The 27374-nt window shown below is 61.7% G+C and overlaps 2 protein-coding genes across 3 annotated transcripts in view; one reads left to right on the top strand and one right to left on the bottom strand.

Annotated features, from left to right (window-relative positions):
* BTBD19 (BTB domain containing 19) overlaps positions 1-6327 on the top strand; it is a 7716-nt gene extending 1389 nt beyond the window's left edge. The window contains exons 2-9 of one of the 2 annotated variants that reach the window (XM_040073459.2): positions 988-1225; positions 1639-1692; positions 1849-1963; positions 3193-3252; positions 4517-4585; positions 4899-5026; positions 5220-5345; positions 5471-6327. In XM_040073459.2, coding sequence (XP_039929393.1) covers positions 988-1225; positions 1639-1692; positions 1849-1963; positions 3193-3252; positions 4517-4585; positions 4899-5026; positions 5220-5345; positions 5471-5605 — 925 coding nt within the window. In that variant the 3' untranslated portion in view covers positions 5606-6327. Of the gene's footprint in view, positions 1-987; positions 1226-1638; positions 1693-1848; positions 1964-3192; positions 3253-4516; positions 4586-4894; positions 5027-5219; positions 5346-5470 lie in introns of both variants that reach the window. The other variant, XM_040073460.2, reaches the window with a different exon arrangement.
* On the bottom strand, positions 6240-27374 carry PTCH2 (patched 2). Its single transcript, XM_058421754.1, has 24 exons — positions 27306-27374; positions 26843-27035; positions 16928-17117; positions 16740-16809; positions 16415-16506; positions 14289-14484; positions 14074-14195; positions 13659-13806; positions 13297-13428; positions 13063-13218; positions 12860-12952; positions 12655-12774; positions 12451-12575; positions 11937-12342; positions 11536-11848; positions 11138-11280; positions 10869-11049; positions 10129-10412; positions 9572-9709; positions 9304-9446; positions 8938-9037; positions 8293-8538; positions 7738-8142; positions 6240-7635 (listed from the first exon to the last, which is right to left on the bottom strand). Exons 1-23 carry the CDS (start codon positions 27372-27374, stop codon positions 7738-7740), a joined length of 4065 nt encoding a protein of 1354 aa, XP_058277737.1. The 3' UTR covers positions 6240-7635.

Raw genomic sequence — 27374 nt, 5'->3', positions numbered from 1 at the left:
TGCAGCCTGTATCCTGCATCCCAGACCTTGCATGCCATAATCACAGCTGGCATCCCACGTCTCACAGCCTGCATCCTGCATTCTGCTTGCCCCTCTTGGCCTGTGGACCTCAATCACCGGATAGTTTATCATGATCCCCCTTGCAGGAGCAGTCACAGAGGACCTGTTGGGCTCTGCTCACACCACCCATCCTGCCCCAGCTGTGTGTCTTCTGATAGACACTTGGGATGACCGAGGTGTCCTTCCTTCTGCTGGGCACATACATCCCCCTGTGGGACACTTTGAGGGTCAGGCTGTGGATTTGTGCATGTCTTCATGGCAGTCAGAGTTTGGGTGGCATGTCTTCTGCCCACTGGCCTGCTGGATGGAGGAAGGGACAAGGGGATAGATGGGCCATAGCCACAGGTGTGTACAGGCTGGAGGCTGTGTCCTTTGCCTGCTCCCTTTCTCCTGATCTTGCCCCCATTTTCTGGGGCTGTGGAAACATTTTGAGGAGGGGAGGGTTATAGGGGATCAGGGCAACAGGATGGTCCCTGTGCTCTAGTTTGTACAGCAAGCTGCCCTGTTGGGCCAGTGCCAGCCCTGCTGGCAGCTATGCCAGAGGCTTCACATCCCTGAGACATGAGTCAGTTCCCATGAGTCAAGGAGGCTGATCCCGGTGACAGCAACGCTTTCCTTGGCTCTGCTATGCCAAAAGAGAAAGTCACTTTCTCCAGCCGTCCTTGGCCTTTCTCTGCCCTGCTCGGTGCCAGCACACAGGGCTCTCCCTGCTTTCCATGTGACCTGTCGTGCTCACCTCACATGCATCATTCAAATGGCTGCTGAGAGCCACCAGCAAGGTCCCGTCTCTTCCCCTGTTGGGACAAACTCCTGGGTTAAAATTAAAGGGTACTGCCCTGCTGTGCCGGGTACTCAGCAGGTCCCTTGCTGTGTGCCCTGTCCCAGCCCAGGGAAGGCTGTGCCCTCACGGTCCCCTCTCTCCCGCAGCGATGTGATGTTCGTGGTGGGCCAGGAGCAGCGGAAGGTGTTTGCTCACCGCTGTGTGCTGGCGTGCCGCTGTCAGGCATTCCGTGGGATGCTCAGCCAGGCACCGGTGGGCAGCCAGGACTCCTCCAGCAGCGTCCCACCCCAGGGGCCCTTCATCCTGGGCAACGTGCAACCTGAGGTCTTCCTGGCCGTCATTGAGTTCCTCTACACCAACAGTGTCACGCTCAACAGCCACATAGTGAGTGGGGATGGGACTGGTGGGGACCGTGGACGTGGGAGGGACAAGAAGGGGATGCAGGGGATGGGGGTGCTTTGCAATGCCTGGCGTGCCAAAATTGGAAGAAATGGTCTGTGTGATGCTCTCTGGCTATCTAACAGTGTACTGAATGTGTGGGGTCTCAACCCAGCACAGTGGGGTGTCCAGAGCACTTTGTCCCAGCCTTGGAACCTCTGGCTGTGCACACCCTGGAAGGTTAGAACGGGGACACCACAGCAGGAGACCTAAATTTTTCTCCCTGCAGCAGCCTTATCTCCCAAGCCCCACTCAGGAGCTCCCACAGAGGCAGGAGCATTACCTGCCCTTTACCCTGGGCTGCTGTGTCCGTCCATGGCCCTGCGCACTGATGGTCACCAGGTCTCTCTTGCCTGCAGGCACTGGAGGTGCTGACCTCATCGGTGGAGTACGGCTTGCAGGACCTGTGCAAGGTACGGCGCTGTTTAGGCTGGGGGCAGTGGTCCCTGAGTGTTCCCGGGCTGGGCAGCACCCTGAGGTGGTCCATGCATGGCTGGTAGCTGGAGGTGCCTCTGAGGAAAGCACCATGGTTACCACGCAGGCTTGGCCCTGCTTCTTGATCCTGGAAGGTCTCTCCAGTGGGATCCCCCTTGAAGCGGTGCAGCAGCAGCTGGGAATCCCACAGGGAAATCCCGAGAAGCCATGGGGAAAGACATGGAGTTTCACATCTCCTACACGGCAAAGGTCAGAGGGAAAGCCCCTGTGTCTTCACCCACACGTGCTGTCTGGTCATCTGACAGGATGATGCAGCTGAAGAGAGCCCTGATCCTTGGGAGCAGTCAGCAGCCCAGCTGTGGTGCTGCCAAGGGGGTGCTGCTTCGGGTGGGAAGGTTTTGGGAAGGCAGCAGGGAGCAAAGGGGAAGGGTGGGAGCTGAATGAGGGGGGGCAGGGAGCCGGAGCAGCTCGCTGCTGGGGAGGGTGGCCAGGCCACGTCATCAGCCTGATTCCTGAATTACAGCCTGGCTGAACTCGTGACCTGACATCTCACACCCAGACTTCCCCTCCCTCCCCTTCATGCCGGGAAAGTACCTCGGGAGCTGAGGAATCGTGGGCTCCTGTCTGCCAGGGTGGTGGGATGGGACCTGTAGGAACAAGCTCAGCCAAAGCCTCGATGTGGCACAGAGCTGTCAAACAGCTGGCTGGGCAGGGAAGGGATTTAAGGGTTGTAGCAGAAAAGGGGGACCTGGTGCTCCTATCACGAGTCACACCCCACCACTGAGCAAATGCATCCTGAGGGGGATGACCGGCATAGAGGAGGGATGGGAGGGAAGGGGGCTGTCCAGGGCCATGGTGAAACCATGTCAGTGTGCCCATATCCCAGGGTGACCTCATATCCCTCCTGCCAATGACTCAGGGCCCTTCTGCCCCAGCTGACAGCTCCTCCCTGCCTGTCACATCCCCTTGGGTTTCCCAGGGACTTTATTAGGCAGCTGAGAACGGCAGGAGAGAGGTTCCACTCATTAACGTGCTGGTCTGGCTGCATCCCACCTGCATGGGATGCAGCTGGAGATGCTGGTTCCCCAGCAGTCACAGCCAGAGCACAGCTGGCAGGCAGGGCTGGAGCAAAGCTGAGGTCACCCAGAGCATTGCAGTTGGCACCAAGATTGTGCCCCGTGGCAGAACATGGATGGCATCTGTAGACAGGATTAGGGGACCCACCTTGGGCTAGCAGATTGGCTGGGTTTGGTCGCATCAATCTTGGTCCCTGGCTCTGTCAGTGGCTAAGCTGGCTGCCCACATCCACACTGCAAGACCTCATCCCACAGGCCATTGCTTATGAAATCCTGGGGGGCTAGAGGTGCCTCTGCCCCACATTCCATGTACTGGGGGCTCAGGGGATGCTGAGAGTTGTGTGGGGGGATGGCAGGGTTGTGTCCTCCACTCTGCCCACCCTCTCCCTGTCTGCTTTCCAGCTCTGTGTCAAGTTCATCAAGGACACACTGAGTGTGGAGCAGGTCTGCGAGGCCCTGCAGGTAAGAGTGACGTGAGTAGAGTCACAAAAGGTTAAAAATTAACTGCACAATTTTGGGGCAGGACCAGACTTGACCCTTCTGTTCTCTGCTGGACATGGGGCAGGATTTCCCACTCACCTCTGGCCCAGCAGCTGCCCTGCCAGCTCCCAGACCACCAGGGCTGCAAGGGACAGTGGGGTCACCAGAGCCTGGCAGAGAACTTTGTTCACACTTCCCTGGGCAGGGCTGGCCAGAACTCCACAGTGCCAGGGCTTTGTCATCATCTGCGTGAAACTGGGAGGCACTGGGCTTCGGGGAGCCAGTCCCAAGAGCCCTGCTGAGAGCTGAGGCACCTAAAAATAGCATTGGGAAGGTTCTAATGGTCCTGGCCATGCTACTTGGTGGGACCAAGGCTGCTGCCCAGAGAAGCAGGATTTGTTTCATGTTTTACAAGCTGAAACAATCTTGGGGTGACAGAGCCCCAGCGAGATGTGATGCTAGACCACTGTGACATAAACAGAGCTAAAACTGGCCCAGAGGAAACAAAACAAGAAACCCCAAAACCCCAGAACAAAACAAACCTGAAGAAAATACCTTGTCTGCCCTCCCCACTTACATCAGCACTGGTCCCCTGCTGTGGTGGAGGGGGAGGTGATGTTCACCCTGCCTGTGCTGGTCCTGAGCACCCCAGACAGAGGGGCTGCTGTGGGGGGATGGAGTCATGCTCTCTTGGTAACCAGATGGACAGTGCCATCCCTGGGACAAGCATTGCTCAGTAGGGCTGGGAGAAAATGAGAACAACCCCAAATTCCTGATGCAGTGGGGGATGGCAGCTGTGGGTCAGGCTGGGGCTGGCACCAGGGGTATGGGGTGTTTGTGGAAGGCTTTAAGCTGATCTTGTGCCCGCACAAGGAGCGCTGGGGGCTGGTGGTTTCATGTGCCTGCCTGTGGTGGTTTCATGTGACCTTGTGAGAACAGCATCGGGGCCTCTCCTCCACTGTGGGCTGTGACCTGCCTGAGCAGAGGTGGAAAATCACATGTCCTGCTAAGGGTGGGGCTGGGTGACCACTGTGGGTATTGGAGCCACCAAAACATTTGCTGTTTGGCAGGCCAGGAAAGGAGGGGACCTCGGTGCTCCTTCCTCCCCATGCTCTCACCGTGGTACTCGACCCAGAGGGGTGTCTGCTTCACCTGTGTCCCTGAGAGTGCCCATGTTTCTGTAGGGCTTTGGCAGGGAGTCCCTCCTGCCCTGGACCCCCTCGCAGGTGTCTGTGTTGTCTCACAGGCTGCAGTGACCTATGGGCAGTTGGACCTCCAGCAGCACTGCCTGGCCTTCATCGAGGGCTGCACCGCGGTACGATGGCAGGTGATGGGGGAGCATGGCGTGGGGCACCCCAGGGTATGGGGGGGCACGTGGCATGGAGAACATTGCATGAGGACAGGATGCTTGGAGGCTGGGAGAGGAGCGAATGGCATTTGGAGAGAAGATGCTGGATTACTGGCAGAGGCAGGCTGGGGGGTACTGGAGTGCTGGGGCATTGGATTTTGGGTTGGGGATGCTGGAGTGCCAGGCAGGGATGGCACCAGGCTGTGTCTGATGGATGGGGGTGGTGATTGTGTGGGGACCTGCTTCCAGCACCCCGGTGTTGTGGTGTGCTGGCAGGCAGTGGTGCGGACGCAGGGCTTCCGCGAGCTCTCCGACGTGGTGCTGGCACGGGTGCTGCGCAGTGACCGCCTGGCCGTGGATGAGCTGGACCTGGTGCAGGCTGTGCGGGAGTGGGCGCACGTCAGCTCGGTGAGTGTCACGCAGCAGCCACCACCCAGGGGTGCCTGGGCCCCCAGCAGCCCAGGCTGGAGATGTAGGCACCCTATCCCTGAGCCCAGGGCTCTGTGGGACACACAGAAGCTGTGCCACTCCCCCCCAGGCCCCTGCCTCCCTTGATGCCCAGGACATCACAGGCCTCATCCCTCACATCCCTGTCCCACAGGCTGTCCTGGAGCGTCCAGTGCCGGAGGTGGCTGCCCTGCCCGTGAGGGAGCTGCGCCTGCCCTTGCTGGCACCCAGCGAACTGGTGACACTGGAGAGCTACAACCAGCAGGACCTCCTCATCCCGGTGAGCTGCTGCCTGTTCTTGGTGTCTCCTGACTGACCTCCAGGGCTGGAGGATGTGCAGGATGGGCTGAGGAGGACCACAGTGTGGCCGTGCTGATGCCCCCATGCCTCTCCCCATCCCCACAGGTGGAGAACATCGCGGCAGCCTGGCGTGCCCACGCGCTGAGGAAGGGCAGTGGGGTGCCCTCCCGCCTCTGCCGTCCTCGCCGCGGCACGCGGCCCCGCGACCACCACCGTCACCTCGAGCCACACGCCAAGTAGGGGCTGGGCAGTGAGTTTTGTCCAGCCCAGCCGGGGACTCTGCAGCAGGGCAAGAGCACTGATAAGGCAAAGCATCACTTTGTCACACGTCACAGTGTCAGGGCCTGGCCAAAAGTGATGCAGGGGCTGGGGATAGGGTGGAGCTGGGCTATGTGATGGGTGCAGGGACACTGCAGGCTGCCCAGGCAGTGATCCCAGGGTGGTGGGGCTGCAGAGATCCCTGCAGCGATCCCTGCGGGATAGGGACCCAAGATGAGCTCCCTCTTCCCCGGGGCCGTGCTGCCCTCCCCCGGCAGCGGGGCCGTGCTGCAGCGGGAGAGAGCATCAGCACCTGCCCGGGCAGGGTCACGGGAACCCGGGGGCTTGGAGGGGGTGCAGGTAGGAGGGGACACATGGGCATCCGCTGCACCGACAGGCTCCCACCCCCCAACCACGCCAAGCCCTGCCAGCAGGCCACACACACGCAGGACAGGCTGCCAGCCCCCCATGTGCCACACACACAGCCTGCAGCCCCCCTTGCATCCCCCCACTGCGTGTGTGCACACAGCTGGGTCTGTCTCAGGCACACAATCCTCCCCTTCCAGCTGTGTTCCCCAGGAGAAAGGGCCGGACACGGCAAGTAATTTATATATAATATATATATTTACTCTTTAAAAATAAACCTTCGGTCCCCACTACCGCCTGTACAAACTACAAAAATAAACCTTTGCTCTCTTTGATATAAATAACTTAGATGGCGTGTTGACGGGGGAGGGGCTGCCCACCGTGCCCACGCCTGGCACGGGAACAGGGTCCCCAAGGCCACCCCTGCTCAGCGGCAGTGTCGGGGGGCCGGGGGCCGCAGGCACGGCAAACACCGCTGGAGTTAAAGTGCTGGGTAACGGCGCGGACGGTGCCCGGGACGGGGACGGGGACAAGGACAGGGGCTGGCTGCAGGGACAGCCCCGTTGCACGGGGACATGGAAGGAAATACGGTTTCCCAGCAAGTTGTGCCTGGTGGCACCATAGGAGCCCACGTCAGCGTGCACTGTCCTGTGCGTGCTCAAGCCCTGTGCCATCCCCTGGGCAGAGCACAAGTGTGACACAGGGGGCTGTGACCGTGGGACGGCTCAGGAGCTTGGCACAGCAAGGTCCACTCCAAGGATCTCCCCCTTCCAAAACCAGGCCCGTGCTCTGGGGAGCAACAGGCTCCCTTTCTCCACTGTGGCGCATCCATGACCTCCAGCCTTCCCATCCTTGCCACTGGGGAAACTGAGGCACGGACTAGCATGTTGGAAGGGGTGAGCTGCCCGTGGAGTGGGGGCATGAACCAGGTCTGTGCCCCAGGCTCTGGCTGCCTCCAGTGGGCAGCCCTGCACTGGGCAAAGGGTCTGCCCGCTCCCTGCCTGCACCTTGGGCAGCCAGGCGAGGCTGTAGGCTGAGAAATAAATCTTTTAAAATAAGCTTAAAAATATATATCTCTCTATAGATAGTTTCCCTTTGCAATAAATAAAGGTGGGGGTGCCCACCCTAGGCCTTGCCCGTGGCACGCCAGGGCATAGCTGGCTCGGGGGCTGCCCTCTTATCAGGACAGGGGGCATCAGGGCACCCTGTTGGGGTACCCCAGCTCATGGCCTGGGATGGGTGGTCCCAGGAGGAGGTGATGGGGAGCAGGCAGTGACCCCACAGAGGGGGAGCTGGCATGGCACCGAGTCCACCTTGCCAGCAGCTCCAGAAACAGAGGGGGGAGTTAGTGCTTCCATTTCTGGGGGGCAACAAGCCCAGGGCAGGATAACCCCAAGCCCTGGGTGATGGGACACGGCACCAACGGTACAGCCTCGGGCGAGGGACACGCGGGCACGGCGTGGCCTGCACACAGCTTGCATAGAAGTGCCAGCCTGCCCTACCGAGCCCCCGTGCAGGGTGCAGGGGGGCCGGTCCTCCTCGGCCAAGACCGCTCCGGCAATTAGCAGCATGACACGGGTGACCCCGCTCTGCACCCTCCTGTGCCCACCGGGTGCTGGGGAGATGCTCTGCCAGGAACCAGCAATCTGCAGGAAGAGAGGTTCGGGGGGTCAGCTGGGTCCCTCCACACCCGCCTCGCACCCCCACGCTGCCACGCACCACCCCTGGTAGGGCGTCCCCAAGCTCACCTAGCGCCGGGCACCTGCCCCGTGGTGTCCCATGTTCTGCATCTCAAAGGTATCGGGCACGGCGGTGCAGCTGGCACTGGGCTCGTCCAGGCAGCCCCGCTCGCTGCCGGCGAAGCCCTCGGGGCTGAAGCTGGGGTAGGAGCCAGGCAGTGTGGGGTGCAGGGCCACTGTCACTGACGCGGTGGCCGTGACGGTGGTGTAGCTGCCGGCAGGGCCCTGCAGGTGGGTGCTGTAGGTGGGCAGGGCTGCGGGGGGAACCGGCCGGGTGCCCGGTGGGCCGGGCTGCGGGTGCTCTCGGGGCAGTGTGGTGCACGGCTCCCCGAAGGGCAGGGGTGCCGCAGGCTGAGGGCCAGAAGCCTCTTTCTTCCCCTGAACCTCCAAGCTGTCCTTGTAGGGCTTCAGCACCTGCGGGGGGAACGTGAAGCATGAGGGTCCCCAGTCATATTGAGTGTCCTCCTGGCAACGGCACCAGCCCCCATCCCCCAGCTCTCTCCAGGACCCTCTCCCTGGGGATGCAGGGGACCTGGCAATGCCACAATGGGCAGAGACACTCACAGTGATGCGGGGGAAGCTGGGGTCCTTGCCAGCCTCCAGCAGGATGTGTGCCGGGGCAGGGGGCACAACGAAGGGTCCCCGTGGGCTGCCTGGCCCCACGCTCTCCGTGCAGCGCTCCGTGTCAGAGGGCTCAGGGAAGGTGGCGGGCCAGGCTGGAGCGCGCCGGATGTACAGACCCCCAGGGCCCAGACATGGGGGTACCGACTCCGGAGGGGGTAGGCAGGGGCCATTATCCACCAGGGATGCCTGGGGAGAGAAGACAAGTCAGAGGGGCCAGGGACAAAGGAGTATGGAGGAATAGGGAGCATGGGTTGATGCGAGGATGGGGATGTGGGTGATACCAGGTGAAGCGGGAATGGCATCAAATGGGTCAGGGAGGGATGGGGGAAGTGGAGTGTGGAATGAAGCAGGAACGAGGTCAGGTAGGTATGGGCAAGTAGGATATGGGTCAGAGAAAGGATAAGGTAAAAGAGGGATGGCACAGAGCAAGGGATGGACCGAGTTCAAGATGAGGTTGGGACTGGACAAGGCAAAAATGGATAAAGGGTGAAAGGTGGGCAGGGAGAGGGATAATGGGGGATGGAGAGACATGGATACAGGGTTGGGAAGGATGAGGAAGACGTGGGATGGAGGGGGGTCTTGTACCTCAGGTGGTGGCCCAATGACAGAGAGCAGGACGGGAAGCAGCACCAGCCCATTGAGCAGCCCCAGCAGCGTCAGGATGGTCAGCACCGCAAAGAAATACCTGAGGGGGCCACAGGCACAGGGGATAAGCAGGCACAGCCATCATGAACCTGTCCCATCCCAAACATGGCTTCCCATGCCACACTCCCTGGCCCTGCTATGTCTCCCCTGCCTCCAAGATGGAATGGCAAGATGGAATGGCAGCAAGATGTCCTCACCAGCTGCTCCACATCCCCACTGCCAGAGGGACTGCCACACCCACCAGCCCCCACTGCCAAAGCTCTTGTAGGGCAGCAAGTTTCTGGGTTACTCTTCTTTAGTGCTCACCTCATGATAAAATCAAACTCGGAGCCAGCCAGCATGAGGACACCCAGGAGGGTGGAGACAGCACCATCCATCACAGGGGCAAAAGTGTGCTCCAGTGCTGCAGCTGAGCGCACATTCCTGCTCCCCGCAGCTGTCAGGAAGCCCTGAGTGGGATGGAAATGTCATGAGGCGCTGTCCCTCTGTGCCACCCACGATGGGCCACCCATCGGCACAGGGCCAAGGGGGCGAGGGTGTCACAGAGTGGGAACTGGGATCAGCCTGTGCTCACCAGGGCCACGTGGACAGTAAACTCCACACCGATGCCCACCGAGGCGATGAGGATGACCACAGGGATGGCGCTCAGCTTGATGCCCATCAGCCCCATGATGCCAAACAATTCCACAGCCATCATGGCCAGGATGGAGACCTGGAGGGTGGAGGGGTCAGTGAGGGACAGCTTTGACTGGCTGTCCCTTCTCCCTGGCAAGCCTGATCCTACTCCATATAGGGCAGCCTCACCTCACCAACCCTTTTCCCTCTATTTGGGGTGTCCCTCTGTCCCATCTTCCGGGGGGAGCCCTCACCCTGCTCCGCATGGATGTCATCAAACCCCTGCCCATTACACACACTCCCTTCATAACAGGTTCTCTGATCCTTCCATGTGGGTCCCCCACCCACTGCCACCCACATATGGGAATGCCTTCCCCCCAGGGTGCCCTGGCCAACTCCATCACCCAATTCCTACGAAGCAGATACCCAGGGCCACTCAGCAGGATGGGAGAAAGGCTGGACGGCCCTGACCCACCCCCACCAGGACCATCCCCACGCATCAGGGTGCGTACTCACGATGATGCCGGCGGTCCAGGGGTTGAGCAGCAGCAAGGCGCAGACGAGGAAGGTGCAGGCCAGCAGGATGCTGATGGCCAGCAGGAACCAGTGCCGCAGGCCGATGTACTGCTCCCAGAAGAGGAAGGGGTAGCCGCTGGGGTAGCTCAGCACGCCGTGGCGCTGGGCGGCCTCCCGGCAGATGGCCCGTACGCTCTCAATGGCCTCCACAAAGTCGGATGTGCGACGCAGCCCGCTCAGGTAGAAAGGGAACTGGGCGAATTCCAGCGGTTGGGCTGCTGGGACTGGTGAGGAGATCACGGGCAGCATGAGGGTACGGGCAGTATGGGTGCACAGGCAGCACGAGAGCACCACAGTCACACCAGCCTGAGTGCAGCCTGATGCCTGGCTGGGTACCACAGGTCTGGGGAGTGTGCAGGGAACAGACTGGGGTCAAGGAGAAGGGCAGGGCATTTCTCCGCCTGTAGGATTTTTTGTGCGTTAGTGGGTTGCTCTTTGCAGTGAGATGCTCACGGGCTGGAGCTCATGGGCACGTGTTGCCAAGGGCACAGGGAACGCACAGTGGGATGCTCAGGGGTGTGGGGTGCAGGAGGATGAGGGTTAAGCATGGGGAAGCAAGGCAGTTTGCCAGATGGGTTGTTGGGGGTTTCCCTTCAGGGCAAAAATGCGTGGGGAGTAGGGTACTCTGCAGGAGGATGCTGGGGGGTGGGGGCCCTGGCGAGCCCACCACGCTCACTCACTTCGCAGGTTCTCGCCCGTGGTGTCGTACTTGTCATGAATCCACTCAGGGGGTGGGGGGTAGAAGTTGGCCTGGGAGGCGGCAAAGCCCAGGGGGTCGTTGCTGGCCCACACCGTCAGGCAGATGTAGAAGGTGTCGGGGGGGATGATGCCATTCTCGTCCACCAGTCGCCGCGTGGTCAGCTACAGGAGAGACCGGGAGCAGGCATGAGCCAGGCAGCTGGGGCAGAGACATCCCCAGCCCAGTTAGCCCAGCCCTGCCAGCACTCACCTGATTGAAGTTGAAGGGCTCCTTCTTGTTGCCAGTCTGGATGAGGAGCTTGTACGCCAGTGCCCCATCCTCAGAGCCATTGCGGTAGCTATCATGGGTGATGCGCCCGGCCTGCCAGTCCCTGTCAAAGGTGGCCTGGAGCCCTGGGGATACAGAATGGGAGGTAAGAATCCCTGGGGACACACCACCCTGCACAGCACCCCGTGTGAGCCAGGGAGTGTGATGCCAGAGGGATGGGCACACAGAAACCCCAAAGCTCCAGTGCTGGGCACCTTGGGACCACCCTCCCCAGGGTACTGCACACAAGGGAATGCATTCCCAGGTCGGTGGTGAGCATGCAAGCTGGGGAGAGGACTGTCAGGCAGGGGAGGTGATGGAGAGGAGGCCATGTCCCTCACCTCGCAGCCAGTCCTGGAAGTAATGGAGCCACATTTTAGGCAGGTCGCGGTTGCCCTCCCGCACCACGTACTTGACGGTGCTGAAGGCCTGGTGCAGGCTCAGCAGGGCAGCCTGGGCACCCGGGTAGTGGAAGCCACCCTTAGTGACAATGAACATGTTGTAGAAGGAGAAGTACTTGAACTGGGCCGAGATGAAGGCGTGCGCCTTGGTGTCCCGTGGCACGATGTCCGTCAGGTAGAGGCCATCATGCACCATGGTGGTGCCGTAGAGGCTCAGCCCCAGCAGCGCCAGGAACAGCACCACCACCACCACCTGTGGGGACAACGGGGGAGGGGGTCAGGAAGAGTCCTGTGCTGCCCACCCACCTCGAGTGGCACCACCAGGGCTGCCCCCACCTCACCTTGGTCCGGGTGCGCAGCAGGAGCGGGGCGTATTTCTCCCGGGCGAAATCAGCGAGGCTCCAGCGGCAGAAGGGCAGGGGAACACACTCCCGCCCGCCCTTGGCCTCATCCAGCTGGGACAGCAGATCCCGGGTGGAGCTGGATGGGGCGAAGACCTGCGAGCCCAAGGGGTCAGCGTGGGGCAGGAGGACGGCAGGTGAGGTGCACACTTGGGAGGTGGGTGGCAGGACGGTGACAATGTGGTGGCCCGAGGGGTCACACCGGGTGAAGGCTTGCACAGTGGTGGTGATCTGGGTGCTGGTGGCCACGCCAGGGTGCCCGTAAAGAGATGGGTGGCAGGCATGGTTGTCGTTGGCATCAGCAAGCTCTTGGGGCTGGATCTGGATGACCCGTGAGGAGCAAGGGCTGCGTGGAGAGAATGAAGGAGAGAGAGAAGGATGAGGTATTTAGTCACCCCAACTTCTTTAGGGAACCGTGGGCTCAGACCCGTCCCAGCCAGCCCAGTGCCGGTACCTGTAGAAGCAGCAGAGGATGTCGAGCCGGCGCTTCTCCCGGCGGTGCAGGTCCAGGCTCAGGATAGCAGGGAAAACAAAGAGCACCATGGCGAAGTTGAACACAACAACCACTGCAGCCTGCAGGTATTGGGGGACACATGTCAGAGCAGGGTCTGGCCATCCCTTCCCATCCCCTGGAAAGGGACCGTGACCCTACCTGCAGGGAGAAGGCACGCAGGGCAGGGATGGGCACCAGGGCTGCCATGAAGAAGGCGATCATGTTGCTGACAGAGGTGAGAGCCACACTGGTCCCCGTGCGCTTCAGACACTCGCCTGTCCGCTCCTGCAGGGACAGAGAAGGGGTGATGGGAGGGACCAGGGGGAGGCAGGAGGAGGCTGAGAAACCCCGGGCAGTGTTCAGTGCTCACCTTGAAGGGGATGTGCTGGCTTGTCTCAGTGAAGGCGTGAGCCAAGAGGAACATGTCATCCACCCCAATGCCGAGGGCCAGGAAGGGCAGGACCTGCCACAGAGCAGTTGTCAGCAGAGGGACTGGCCACCACTCCAGAGGGGACTCTGCCACCCCTGAGCCCTTAGAGCCCCCACCCACCCAGCTCCTCCCCTGGCACATACCTGGGTGGTGGCTGCATTGAAGGAGATGCCCAGCAGTGAGCAAAGCCCCAGGCCAGAGGCGACGGAGAGAGCCACAAGCAGGACCCCAGCCAGGCCCACAGCCCCTTGGGATTTGGAGCAGTCCCACCGCAGCATGGTGACACAGGCGTAGGCCAGCTGGAAGAGTGGTGGGTTAGCAGGGACCGGGGGGGAGATGGAGGGATGGCAGAGGACAGAGAGGAGGGGCACACCTACCATGAGGAGGTAGCCCCCAGCCACCCGGATGACGCTGACGTCAGAGAAGGACTTCATGATGTCGTTGAGCGTGGTGGTGGAGAAAGCATGGACGCTCTGTGTGGCGTTGGGAGGGATGGAGTCCTGTGCCAGCTGCCAGAGGTGCATCCCATTAGAGGAGTCAGGATCCCCCTGCTCCACATTACACCCACCCCAGAGCCATTCGGGGTGTCAGCGTCACCACTGACAGTCCCCAGGGACCCACTGGACCAGAGGAGAGTAGCGCCAGGAGCCGTGGGCATGTGAAAATCTGGGCACAGAAGGATGCCATGGATAGGCTGACCCCTGCCCAGCACCATGTGGGGGCTGTTCCCGGTGCTCACCTCCACGAATTTCCTCTGCCAGGCCTCCAGGATGGCTCCTGCCTTCTCCTCGGTCCAGCTGATATCATGGATCTCGTAGTCATCCTTGAAGTGCTCATAGAGCTGCCGGGGGCTCATGAGGAGGAACATGGTCTGCAGGGCCTCGGCGCTGGGGGACAGGCACGCACCTCGCTGGGACCGGCTGCAGCGCCCCAGGATGCAGGAATGGGTCCATCCCCCACCCCACAGCACCCATCCCCACCACAGGCACCCAGGAGAGGAGCCAGGCATCCTGCCTCCTTACTCTGCCTCACTCCAAAGCGCTGCCTCGTTCACTGGCCCCACACACTCGCCAGTCTCTGAGACAGCCCCTCCTGCAGCCGGGGCAGGTATCCTGCCCTGTGCCTGGGGATGCCCACACCACAGCAGCTCTTACCGTAGCAGCTTGCCCTGGGAGTCTTTGGTCGTGCCGCCTAAAATCAGCTCCTGCTGCCAGCGCATGAACTTCCTGGAGAAGCCGTGGCAGCCCCCCGAGAGCTCGGCCGGGATGTCGGGGCTCTGTGGGCCGAGGGGAGGTGTCAGGATTGTGGGGCAGGCAGGAGAGCAGTAAGCCCCCACACCAAATCCTGGCCCTCAGGGACTGTGACCCACCTGCTGGCTCTGCTTGTTGGGGGCACTGGGGGGACACTGGGGGTCCCGGGGGTCCAGGCAGGGCCGCTCCATGTAAGCCTGTCCCACCTCTGCCTTGTCTAGCAGCTCTTTGAAGCCTTCCAGGGATGTGAACTGCCCCAACTCCTCCATCAGCTGCAGAGGGTCCAGGTTGCTCCACTGGATGTCTGGGCGGCCACTGAGCAGAGAGCAGCACCGGGGTCATGGGGGATGCCAAAACCCACACGGCACCACCACCACCACCATCCCCGGGGCGCTGCAGATGCCCTCAAAGGCAGGATGTGAGGATGCAGATGAGCAGCATCAGTCCCCAGCACAGCCCTTACCCCCTCCCGGGGCCGCCCGCGCAATCCCCCGTGCCCTGTGCGCCACAGCGGGCCATGCCCCGAGTCAAGTAGCGTGCCTGATCCTGTTAGTCCGGGACAAAGCGGGGGGAGCCGGCCCTGCTGCCTGGCCCCGCTTTGTGTGAGCAGTCAGGCCGATTACTGCCCATGGGCTAACATCTTGATAGAGGGGAGCAGGCAGGCAATAGCTCCCAGCATCCCTTACAGCCCTTCCTGCCCGTTTTCCCCCAAGCTGGAGAGTTTGGGGCTCAGCAGAGGTCCTGGGGGCTCAGCACAATACTGGGAGCTGGGTGTGGAGTAGGTCCTTGGAAGTCCGGCAGGACCGCACGGGACTTGGGTACCCAAGAAAAGGGTTTTTCCCACTGCCTGCAGATGCTCTGCTCCCTCCACCCCAGCCTGGGGAGCTGGGGGCCAGCTTCCAGCCTCACTCAGCTTCTTTTTCAAGACAGAAAGGACACACAAAAAAGCCAATAACCCAGCCCAGCTCTCCAAAGAGGGGAAGAAAAAGCCCCGAGCAAGTGTGAGCTCTGGGGAGAAACACAGCCTAATAATTCATGAAGGCTGGCTGGGCCAGAGCCGGCCGCTCGAGATTCCCACATACCAACCGGAGCTGCTGCTGCTTCCAAAGAGAGCCCCTTTTATCTGCTTTCGCTTGCTTCACTGAGCCAGGGCAAATCCTTTTGTCTTTCCATAGATTGCTGCTCTTTGTTCTCCCAGCTCCCGCCCCGCTCACCCCTCGGCGTTAAAAAGGGGGACGAGTCCCCATGGGCTGGCCGGCACTCAGCCGGGGTGCCCGCCCGTGCACCCGTTCACTCGGCTGCGAGGAGAGACGAGCCCCAGGGCTGCTCCGGTGCCACCCTGCCTGCCGCATACCCCAGTCCCAGAACGCTGCCCAAGCCGGCAGGCAACGCCACCGGCATCCCACTTGGCACGGCCACCCCAGCCCCGCTTGCTCCTGCTCCCGGCAGTTCCCAGTTCCCGGGATAGGGAGAACCGGAGGTCTTGAGGGGGCAAAACCAGCCCCCTAGTCCTGGCCGGGGATGCTGCGGCCCCTTCCCCCTCCTCCCGTCCGCAGCAGCCTGAATAAGGCCACTATTTCATCTATTTGGCAAGGGGCAGCTTTCAGAGCAGCATTAGCATGAGAAAGCACGGGGCTGCGTTTGCTGACAATGCACAAGCCGCCCCAGCTCTCCCGGACAAACACACGCGTAAACAGAAGGAATGTGGGGGAGGCGCCCCCGGCCCAGCCCGGGGTCCCCAGCCCCACCGCGGTGCGAGTCACTCGCCACCCAGCCCAGGGACTCCGTGCCCTCCGCGCCCCTGGGCGCAGCTAAGGAATGTGGGTGCCCCCTCACAACTGCGGCACCCATGAAGCGCTGCCGGGGGCGCGGGGAGCAGCCTCAAGGACCTGCCTGAGGCACAGCCACTGTGCCCCCGATCCCATCCCTGGCTGGTGGGAGAGCACGGCAGGGATGGGATGGGCAGCTCCTGCCTGCAGGCTGCAGCCCCCCTGCAGCGGTGCAGCCCTACCTGTGCCACCGAGGCCAGGCAGGGGAGGACAAGGACCTGTCCCCAGGGTGTTGACCCAGCGGGACAGCAACGGTGGTGGGACCAACCTAGGGCTGAGCGGGACAAGCTGCGACAGCACCGAAGCACCTTGGAGCAGGCAGAGCGGGAGGTCAAGCACAGCCCCTCGGCAGCATCCCCAGCTCCTGCTCCCACCCATGGCCCCCCACAGCCCAGGACAGCTCCACACACACTCACGGGAGATAGGCTGAGCCTCCCTGCAGCTTGGAGCCTTCCCAGAAGCAATCCAGCGGCGTCAGGATCACACAAGGGAACAGCTTCTCTATCATCTGGAGGATGAGATGCGAGGGGTCAGCAGGGATGGATCAGACCCCCCGGCCTCCCCTCTCCTTGCTGGGCTTCCCAAACCTGCACCTTCCCACATCCAGCCAGCAGTGGCCTCACAGCACCTGGGGCTGACAAGCCCTGTCCCCACCACAGCCATTCCCTGATCCCGGACTGATCCCGTGGGTCAGCTGCCGCCCCGGGGGGCTCCGGAGGGCCATCCACAAACAGCGCTTACCCTCTCGATCATGCCGTTCTCAATGATGGGGACACCCGACTTGTAGCAGATCTTGTTCAAATCCCACGATCTGGAAAGGCAGGAGGAGGAGCTGAGAACGGGCATATTCCAGAGGGGACATGGCAAGAGGTGGAGGGATGTGCAGGGCACGGCGGGGGTCCCCGTCCCCCATCTGGAGCCGGACTCACTTTCCGTACAGTGAGACTTGAACCTTGCTGGCGGCCAAGGCCGCCTCGAGGTGGAGCTGCAGGGCCTCCTGCGTCAGGATGTTATCGCCATCCTTCTTCGGGGTCTGGATCAACATCTGGGAGGTGTAGACGGACTCCTCGCCCAACTTCTCCTTGGTGTAGCGCAGCTCCTGGCTCACCCGGCTGCCCGCTGTGGAGGGGACCATGATGTGCCCTGTCAGTGCCAGGGCAGGCAGAGCTCCCATCCCACCAATCTGTCCTGCCCATCAGGATGTCCAGGGAACGGGACAGCCAGGATCAAGGCCGCGCAGCATGAGATGGTGCCATGTTAACTCCCAGGGGCTTCTTCATCTGGGGTTCCCCAATTGTTGCATCCTCTGGGTGCTCATACCCAAGGGATCCAAACAGGGACCACACCTCAGGACACACTGGGCCCGGCATCCCCCTTCCCAACGACACTGCACCCAGCCCCAAAGCAGCTTGTTGGCTTTGCTTTCCCCAGGAAAAACCCACAGGCAGATGGCTGGTGAAGCAGAGTGGACCCAACCTGTCCACTTCCACCCGTGCACTGCGGTGGGTGCAGCAGATGCCCAAAACCAGCCCAGAAAATAGGGAGTGAAACTGGGGGCACCCCAAGGCAGGCAGGGAATGAGCGTAGGGAGACACAGGCACCCCAAAGTCCCTGCAGGTGTAGGCTGCCCCAGGACAGGTTTGGGGACAGGGGAGGGAGGCGGTGCTGGGGACATCACTCTTCCCCGCCAAGGCTCTGGGATCTGTCCCCCTTTGGCAGCAGGAGAGCTCCGAGCACAGCAGGGCCAAGGTTTCCGGCTGAAGCCACCGACTTCATTTGCGGCTGCCTCGGCATGGAAGAGGAATCCCCTCCCAGCCAACGTGGCTGGGGCTGGGACCAAACCCTGCATGGTCTTTTGCGTGGCTGAGCACCATGCCAGGGACAGCTGTCCCCACTCCCTTTGAATGTGGGGCTCCCATCCCTCCTGGCATAGCAAAGGGTAGACAACACAGCCCGGAGGAGGGTGGGAAGTGGATCCTGAGACACCTCCCAAGTGCACCGCTTGGCTGCCCTGCTCCCAGCCCCCTGCCCAGGGTGGGAGGGATGCTGCCCTGGCACATCCGGGCTGCAGCCCCCATCCAAGTGCCACCCACTGGGGTACCCCAGGATGCCCAGCGTGCGACGTTTCCCAAGGCGGTGCTGCTGGCAGGGGTGAGGCCGGCTCCTGCCCAGCCCCAGGAAAGCGGGAGGGAGGTCACGATTCATCTGCACCAGGACGCTCCCTCAGCAAGAGACGGGGGCCCCGGCGGGCCTGGCCCTCCGCCAGCACCGAGGAGGCCGGAGCGAGACCACAAATAAGGAGCAGAATCTTCCCTTTTAATGACTTATTATATGGGTTGGTGTTTTGTTGGGTTGGTTTTTTTTTTTTTTTTTTTCTTTCCCTGCTTTTTGGGAATGGGGAGGGCAAAGCATCTTTATTGTTCCTGGCTGGGCCAGGGAGCAGCTGGTGTCCATCAGATGCCAGTTGGGATAGAGGTTGTGCCAGGGACAGGGAGGGGGGGACATGGCCGCGGCTTTTGTGTGTGTGTCAGAGGGGACAGCAGCACCCAGGGCGAGGGGACGAGGACACGGGGAGGGTGGGTGTCGGGGGTGGGGAAGGGGGACGCCCATCCCGTTCCCAGCAGGCTGGGAGGTCGGGCAGGAGGTGCGCCAAGCTGCTCTGATCTCAGCCATGCCACCCACGCCGAAGCCGGGCGGGAGGTGGGACACAGTGATGAGGGGGTGCCCGGCAGCGCTGCTGCTCCCGGGGGATGCATCCTGCTACGCCCTGCCCTGCCGGCATCTCCGCCCAGCAAGGCCGCGGGAGGAGCCACACATCTGCAGGCATGGGGTGGGGGCGAGCCCCCCGAAAAATTAAGGAGAGAGGGGGAAGGAGGAAAAAAAAAAAAAAAAAAAAAAAAAAGAGAGAGAGAAAATAAAAAGCCGTCCCTTGTAATTAGTGTTAATTTGGAACAGGGCACTGCGAGCCGTCAGCAAGCTTCAAAGGCCGTGAGGAAGCCTCAAATTCCAACACCCTAATTAACCAAAGAGCAACATGAAAAGACAAGGCAGCGCACACAGGGCTGCCAAGGACACTTCAAACGGGAGCGCGCCCGCCGGCCGGCCAGCCCCGGAGCGGGGAGAGACACCCGAACGGGGAGGGGGCTGCGGGGCACCCCCATACCAACAATGAGCACGTTAATGAGGAACTGTATGTAAATTCTCCCTTGTTGTTGTTATTGTTTTTGGGTTGGGTTTTTGTTTTTTGTTTTTTTTTTTTTAATTCCAATTAACAAAGGGAGCCCTTGGCTTTTTCATGCAAAGGGCTCTCTGGTTCCAATCAGGCGTCCGGTCCTGCTTACTAACAGACTGCTCTGCTCCCTGGCAGGGTTTGGCTTCACTCCCCTGGACCCCCGGCTCCCTCCAAAATCCCACAGCAGGGCTCGGGGACAGGACAGTCCCCTGAGGAGGGGGGATCCCCACTGAGATTGGGCATCGCTCCTCGGTACCACTGCCCGGGGGTTTCATGCTGGGGGGGTCGTGGGGCGCAGGCTCAGAGCAATCCGGGCTGGATGGTGGATTGGGACCCCACATCCACTTGCACTCCAAACACCTGGGGTGCAGAGCAGGCTCCTGCCGTGCCCAAGCAGGGAGAGTGAATGCCAAGGATGGGACAGGGTCCCTGGTACTGAGGGTGGCTGCGTGTGCAGCTGCCTCGCATCCAGGGGCCATGCCGGGGGAGCCCTCCCCGTAATTACAGCATCCGCCACAAAATTATAGAGCAGGCCCGGAGCCTCCCTGCCTCCTTCCCGGCCACCCTGCCTGAGCCGTTCCCCCGCCGCTGCTCCCCAAACCCTCCTGGCACACCCACAGCCACGGCACTGCAGCCAGCCCACCTTCACACAGCGGGACCAACTTGCGCCCGCAGCTGCTCCAGCCAAGAGAGAGCCTCAGCCCCTGTGCTGTCCTCCTGCCCTGGAAGGGCTCTGATCCCAGCTCTCTCCACATCTCCCGAGCTAACCAGAACCTCCCAGCTCATCTCAGAGAGTCTGTGGTCAGATGAGCCCATGCCAGGTCCTGCTGCCCACAGTGCAGTTGCAAAGCCCCCCAGCCTGGGGCTGGCCCCCCTGCAGCCACCCGCCGGCGATGACAGCAAGCAGACACCGTGCTCTCCCAGGGCAGGAGGGGAGCAAAGCCCCCGGTGCCCCAAGCACCCAAGGGTGAGGGGCAGCAGGCTGAGGGTGCCAGGGCAGCGTGTCTGGGTGGCACGGGAAGGGCAGTGGGTCGGGGCAGGCTGCCAGCCCCACACTGAGCCCTCCCTGCCTGGCAAGGGTGAAGGCGAGGGAGGGACGTGGGAGGTGCTGGGGACCACAGAGAGGTACCGGTGTCTCCCCAGGAAACACGTGCTGCGAAAAGCACTCTGTCCCGTCACGGTGGGTACAGGCCATGGTCAACAGCCCTGCCACCAGAGTGCAGATGGTACCAGACACTGCCAGTGTTGTCACCGCTTGGGTGGGACAGGATGGCGGGGAGGAAGCACTCCTGGGTACACAATCTCACTTGGCTCCCAAAATCAGGCCTCGTCCTGCTTGGTGTAACAGAGCTACGGGATGTGGCAACGAACGTTGTGGAGTCCCAGATTCGGCTGGCGCACAGGGGATGGTGCTGCAGCCCTGATCCCAGCGCCAGCTGGGCCCACTAGCAAAGGACTTGATGAGCAGCCCCCTTTCTACAGCAAAACATCCCAACGCCAGGGTTGGAAACCACCACAAAGGCACAGCTGGGAGTGGGGCAAGGTCAGGCTGAGATCCCCTGGGAAAAGCCATCCCCATGGGGAACCCCCTTGGCAGCACCCCCCAGCTACAAGAGGCACCCACGGGGGCAAACACAGACCCCGTGCATCCCGCTGGCAGAGACGGGTGATCAGAGCCCCGGGGGCTTCAGAGGGACGCCAGAACCATCCTGCAACTCAAGCACTACCCCGCGTCCCGGTGGGAGGGGGTCCCGAGGCACCGCCCCAAGCATCCCTCGGCCGCAGCTTCCCCGTGCTGAGCGGCGTGCAAGCCGGAGGCCACCTTCAAAGTGTTGTGGGGCGGATTAGCTGGATTAGGGAGGCAGTGAAAGGACCCATGCTGCTCCGGAGGAAGTCTCGCCCAGGGCACACTGAAAGAGCCATTTTTACCTGTCCCGGCCGCTACCGCCAGCCTCGCCAAAAGCCCTGCGGCCCCATCCTGTCAAAACACGTCCTCCCGGCCCCATTCACCCCGCGGCCGGTCCCGGGAAGGGGGGCAGCTGCGTGGCAGATGGGTGCCCCCAGCAGCACGGAGGGACGGACGAGAGCCCCGGCACCTCCGGCTAAACCCAGCCCCACCGGAGGGGCTCCGGGCTGAGTCGAGAGGGGCGGCAGAAGACGGGGATGCCTTTAAAAAGCCAGCGGCGGAGGGGCTGAAAGGGCCCGTTTGGGGCCAGCTCCCCAGCCGCCGGCCCCGGCCGAACCCTTTTGTTTAACGGCAAAGCTAAATTAATGTCTTTATTACCCCAAATCGGGGGGCGGCGGTTCCCAGCGCAGGGAGGGAGGGGGGCAGCCGGGAGCTCGCACCGCCCCGGCCAGCGCCGAGGGGACAGCGCGACCCCCGAAAAAGAGAGAGGGGGGAAAAAAAAAAGGGGGGGGGGGGTTGGGGTGGGGAGAGAGGGGATTCAGTTGGGAACTATTCACCGCTAAGACTCCTGTCAGCATTGACATAAATTTCCACTGGTGTTGGCATTTAGGCATTTGCCATTTCCATATGTATAGGGCTGCCTGTACTAATTATGCTAATCACCCCCTCTGTTGGCTGCTGTGAAAAATGGCCACATTAGGCACTCCACTGCTTGCTAATGTCACTTAATGTGTGGTTGAAACATACATTCATCCCCCTCTGAATGGTGAAATTTTTCCACATTGCTGGCTTCATTCAGGCAAGAAATGAATTTTTTGAACTCAGACCACTTTTCCAGGCCCGAGGGAGAGGCAGATAATAAAACCCTCTTCTTGGGCCCTGGCGCTGCCCCCTCCCAGCCGCCAAATAACATTTAAAACACACAAAAAAAGAGCCCCTTCCCTAAGTCCGTAGATATGTCCAAGTTAAAAAAAAAAAAAAAAATATATATATATATATATAAAAAACAACAACAAAAAAAATCTTTCCCACTTTCTAGGAAATAAAAAAAAAAATATATATGTCTAAGTTGAAAAGCAAAGCAAAATGGATAGGGGCAGATAAGCCACAGCCATCTGTAAAGTCTTCCAGCCTCTTTGGGTTAATTAGCAAAATTTTCCAGCCCAAAAAAGCTGACCAAGCTGTCAAGGAAGGGAAAAGGAAGAGCAAGAGGTTTTGCGCTCACCCCCCAAAGATAAATAAATAAGGTGAACTGCCGGGACCCCATCTTCTGGTGGGTGGGGGGTTACTGGATGAGCCTCCTTCCTCCCCCCTGCTTCTCGAGAAGAAAGGTTCTTTCAGAGCCAGAGGAGACTTTGGAGCAGAGGGGAGAGCCAGGCAAGCAGGTTTTTGGGATAAGAGGGACCTCAGCACTTCATGGCAGCAACACCCCAGCTGCTCCTTACTCCTCCAAGCCCCTGAGGATGGGGGGCACAGTGTCCCCACAGATGCCCAGACCCTGCGAACAGAGAGGACAGCAGGGTCCTGAAGGAAAAATCCCACCAGGCCAGGCCAGACAGTCCCCAGGCATCCTGGGCTGTCCTTTTCCTTCCTGCAGAGTAATACCTGTGCTGTCACGCCCCAAGAGAAATAGGGACCCTCTTCCCCAGGACACCCATCTGGAGACAGAGCAGGGACATGGCAGTCCAGGAGCCACCCCACTGGAGTGAAGCCAGCTCTGGGCAGATCCCAGCAGGCATCTTGCTGTCCCAGACATGGGGACAAAGTGCCATTAGAGCCCCCTAACCTGTCAGCACCAGCCGCACACAGCCCCCCAGACTCACCCACTCCTTTCTCAGCCCCTGCACAAACATCCCACCCCACAAACCCACCCACCCAGCAACCAGACCACCCACCTCTCTGTGTGCCCACCCAGGAACGGCTGTGGCATCCCACTCTCCCCCACTGCTGCTGCCCCACAGCCCTCCACGGGACCCACCCAGCAGAGTGGGGACAGGGCCTGGGAAGAGGGGCCACACAGACAGTGGTGAGGGCGTTCAATCCTGTCCTTGGCTTCCTGTTGGGGCTTTCCCGTTCCCTACGCCCCTCTCTCTGCAAACACAGTCAGCCAGCACCTCCTCTCTGTCTTGCCCTGCTGCGGGGGGAGCTCCAGGCTGCATCCCAGCCCTGTCCTGGGTGCCGAGGAAGTGATGCCCTGTGCCAAGAACTCTTGCAGAGGTCAAGGAAGGACAGAAGCCACTGCCAAGAGAGCTGGGGGAGTCTCAACTTTGCACCCCAAGATGAGAACAAGGGAGCAAATTCCCCTCACCCCCCCATAAGATGTGTCCTATTTCATCCCACCAGCACATTTGGGGTGTCCATGACCCCTCCAGGAAAGGGACAGGGTCTTCTCCAGGGAGACTCAGCCGCTCTTTGAGAGCGCGACGGCTGTGCGGGGCGCTTGGCTGTTCCGGTTAGGAATTAACCCGGCCTTCCTTTGAACCAGCCCTCGGCGCTATAAATCAGGCAGACCCATTCACCACCCAGGGCTCTGCCTGCCCAGAGCTCGCCTCCCCGGCCCCTTGGCCCTAAAGACGCCCTGGGAGAGCCAGGAACAGCTGCCAGGTGTCTAGAGGTAACTCAACACTCGCCGCTAGCCGGGATTTCAAAGCCTCCGAGTGGCTAATTGCTTCGGAGGAGCCTAATTGAACATTTCCACAGTCGAGTCCAATTTATGGGGTGACACAGCCTCCTTCCATCTCCCAAAGAGGGATACAGGTCGGGCATAACCCCAGAACACCGCAAGAACCCCTCAGCCAGCCCCCCGGTGTAAGGACATTCCCAGAAGAGGGACAGGGGACCCTCTGCTTCCCCACAGTGGCCGGGGTCACAGCCGAGGCTCAGGAGGACATACCATCAGCATGGCCCGAATGCTGACCCCAGTCATGGGGCCAAAGCAGGGCTGTCCACCCTACTCCCCTGTTTGGGGAGGAGGGGGATGGGACATCAGCACCACGCTCCCGTGGGAAGCAGCTCCCTCCCCTCCCCTGCTCACCGGGATCCCAGCTCCCAGAGAGCTGAGCTCAGTCTGCAGTGGGGTCTGCCTGGCACAGGGTCACACTCTGCTCCTGCAGCGCTGGGACCTCACCTGGGCAAGGGTTGGAGCATCACCACCCATGTCCCTCAGCCTGGTTAGGCAGAGGCAGGTGATGGGGTGCAGTCACCAGAGGCTTCCAGGAACCTTAAACCACCCTGTGCCTGAGCTGGGGCCCGCTGGGCTAGGATGATGGGCTGCACACATACCCTGCCCCTTAGACACCCTACAGCACTGCCTCAGGGCTGGGATGAAGCACACTCCCACAAACATCCCCTCTCAGACCCAGAGGAGGCAGGAGTTCAGGTCCCCAGAACCCTGGGGATCCCAAACACTTGGGACCAAGCTGATGGGATACCAGCTTTGCCAGCCAAGAAGCAACAACTGCGCAGTGGTACCAGGCTCGCTGCAGAGGACACAGACTCCAACCCTGCCACACACCTGGGAACGTGAGAAAGTAGCAGCTGAGAAAAATCCCAAAGCAGCTTCGAGTGCTCTGGATCCAACAACAGAGTCTGGGAAATTGTGTCCCACTCTCCAGGGGCATCCCAGGCCATCCTGTCCCCTGATAATGCCCGTCCCCACACCAGCAGGATGGGGTGCAGTGATCAGGGCTGGGCAAACATGGGGGATGCTTTGATCTCGCCCGAAAACGCAGAAGCTGAGCCCGGCAGTGAGGCAAGGACCTACAGATGGTTTTGGGGAAGGCAGGCAACCCCACAGCCGACACACGAGACTGAAAGCATCACCACAAACCTTCCTCCCACATCCTGACCCGTGCCCGCTTGCCGGGACCCCACGGGACTAAAGCCATCTCAGACACATCGTCATTGGTGGTCGCAGGCCGTGCCAATGCCTGAGGACGCTGGGGCTGTGCCACCCAGGAGGAAGGCACGGAGGGGTCTGCCCCAAGTGCACGCTCCCGGGGGAAGAGCCCTCCCAGGAAGGACAAGGCGGGGCTCCGAGCAGCACCCCTGGTGTCACACACCGTCCTCAGCCAGGCACCGCAGAGCCCAGGGCACCCACTGCCCAGGAAGGGGCAGGACACCCCCGGTCAGCTGTGTTTCACCACGGAGTAAAAAAATTAAAAAATTTAAAAAAAAAAAAAAAAAAATTAAATCCAACTCCTGACACTGAGGAAGATGGGAAGCCATGAGAAAGAGAAGGCTCCTGAGAGAGGCCCCCGGCACCCACATTACAGCCAGACCGCAGTGTGGGGGAAATCCCCCAAGAGCAGCCGCGGTTGCTCCTGGCTGTGCCCGTGTGAGCAGGGGAGCGCAGTGGGGCACAGGAAAAGCTGGGTTTCTGGGCACTTCCAGCCGTCCCCAGGCTTGGCCCCTTCCCCATCCCACTCTCCACCCTGATGTGCCACAAGTCCCATTCCCCTTAACAGGAACAACCACAGCCGCTTTCCTGGCCACAGTTCTACAAAACGCTGACTCCTTGCTACCCCAAAAGCACAATAAAAATTCAATGGAGCCGGAGCCACGACCCAGAGTGAGGGAACCATGGAGGGAGCACGTCCCTCCATCAGCAGCCACAGCTTAGGCGCTGGCTGGACCGGGAGGTATCACTGGATTTCACTGCTACGTGTTGCAGTGGAACGGGGTGATGGAGACGAAATCTGGGGAAGGGGGCACAAACATCCCTGGGGAGTGGGGAGCAGGTGGGAGAGCCGGGCATTCCTGGGCAGGGGTCCGTGTGTGCATCTGTGTGCAAGCAGGCAGGGAGCGCAGAGCTCTTTTTTTTTTTTTCTTTTTTCTTTTTTTTTTTTTTAAAAAAAAAAGGGGGTGGGAGAGCAAAGTTGCTTCTATTGTTGAACCAAATCCAAGAGTAGCTGAGGACCACACAGGGAGCGGGGCGTGGGGGAGGAGGCAGCGCTCCCGCACAAAGATGGCTGACACCCCTCCGCTGAGCAACATCTGCCCCTGCACAGCACCCCGCGGGGACCCCCGCCCGGGGGAGCCCGGCGGCACGGACGGGGGTGCGATGCGGGGTGCTGCCCCCCCGGGGGGGGCCCCCAAAGCCGAAGGGAGGCGCAGGAAAAGCAAGTCCCAGACCCGTGAAGCGGGGCTGCAAGGGATCGGGGAGAGAAAATCCACGCTGCAGTTATTAATAACAAAGGAGGGGGGGATCAGCCGCTTCCACTCGGAAACGGGGATTTGCTCCCGCCTGACCCTGCCCGCTCTCCCGTTCCCCTCGGGCCGGGGTCCCGGGCCGGGACTGGCGGCTCCGGCTCTGCCCGGCGCGGGGCCGCGGCCGTCCCCGGGGGTTCTTCCCACCGGGAAGGGGGTGTCGAGCGCCAGCCCCGTCGCACGTGTCCGCACCGTCGCGCGGGGACCCCCCGTCGGGACACGCGTGGGGGTCCCTCTGCAACGCAGCACCACGCACCCGCGCAAGGCGCAGCCCGAGCGGCCGCGCAGACGGGACCCCGGCCCGCGGGCACCCCCGGCCCCGGCGGCGGGACTCCCGGCAGCGGCATCCTCACCTTCCTCCTCCCGCCCCGCTCCCGCGCTGTCACCTGCCTCCCGGCCGGCCCCGCACTCCGCGCCGCGCGTGGGGGACAAAGCCGCGGCCGGGAGCGGCACCGGGACCGTTCCCACGGGCGGCCGAGCCCGCGGGGCCGCGCTTACCTTCCACCCAGAGGTGCTCGATGTCGGTCTCGATGGAGGCCACCCGCAGTCCCACGGCCAGCGCCCCGAACACCAGCAGCCCCACGAAGAGCACCTTCCCGCAGTGCCGCTGGATCCGGCAGCCCAGGGCGAAGAGCAGCGCCTGAAAGCGGGCCCGCAGCCACAGCGGGGTCCTCTGGCCCACGGCCCTGCCCTGCGGAGGGGGGGGCGAGGATCGAGTCAGCCCGGGAGAGGAGAGGGGAGAGCCCCCCGCCCGGGGAAGGGGAGCCGCAGCGGGGCGGGATGCCCGCGGCCGCCGCGCTCGGCTGCGAAGCGGGACCGCGAGTGCCGGAGGTTCCCCGAGCCGGGGGACGCGGGGGTTCCCGCACCCGCCCGGCCCTCCCCGGGCTCCTCCGCGCTCTCCCGACTCCCCTCGCCGGCCCGCGGTCCCCGCGAGAGCGGGCGACGCTCGCCCCTCACTCACCTCGGGCAGCGGCTTGCGGCGGGCGGCGCGGAGCGGCGGCGGCGCGGCGCGGGGGGGCTCGGCCGGCAT

Source organism: Hirundo rustica, chromosome 9 (genome assembly GCF_015227805.2).
Source record: "Hirundo rustica isolate bHirRus1 chromosome 9, bHirRus1.pri.v3, whole genome shotgun sequence".
NCBI classification, from domain to species: Eukaryota; Metazoa; Chordata; class Aves; order Passeriformes; family Hirundinidae; genus Hirundo; species Hirundo rustica.
This window is presented reverse-complemented; position numbering and strand designations above follow the sequence as displayed.

Coding starts and splice junctions, on each gene's coding strand:
- PTCH2 (XM_058421754.1), bottom strand. CDS start 27,374: ATGCCGGCCGAGCCCCCCCGCGCCGCGCCGCCGCCGCTCCGCGCCGCC. Junction 27,036..27,305: donor GCCGCAAGCCGCTGCCCGAG/GTGAGTGAGGGG, acceptor CCCCCTCCGCAG/GGCAGGGCCGTGGGCCAGAG. Junction 13,429..13,658: donor GGCAGAGGAAATTCGTGGAG/GTGAGCACCGGG, acceptor CACCTCTGGCAG/CTGGCACAGGACTCCATCCC.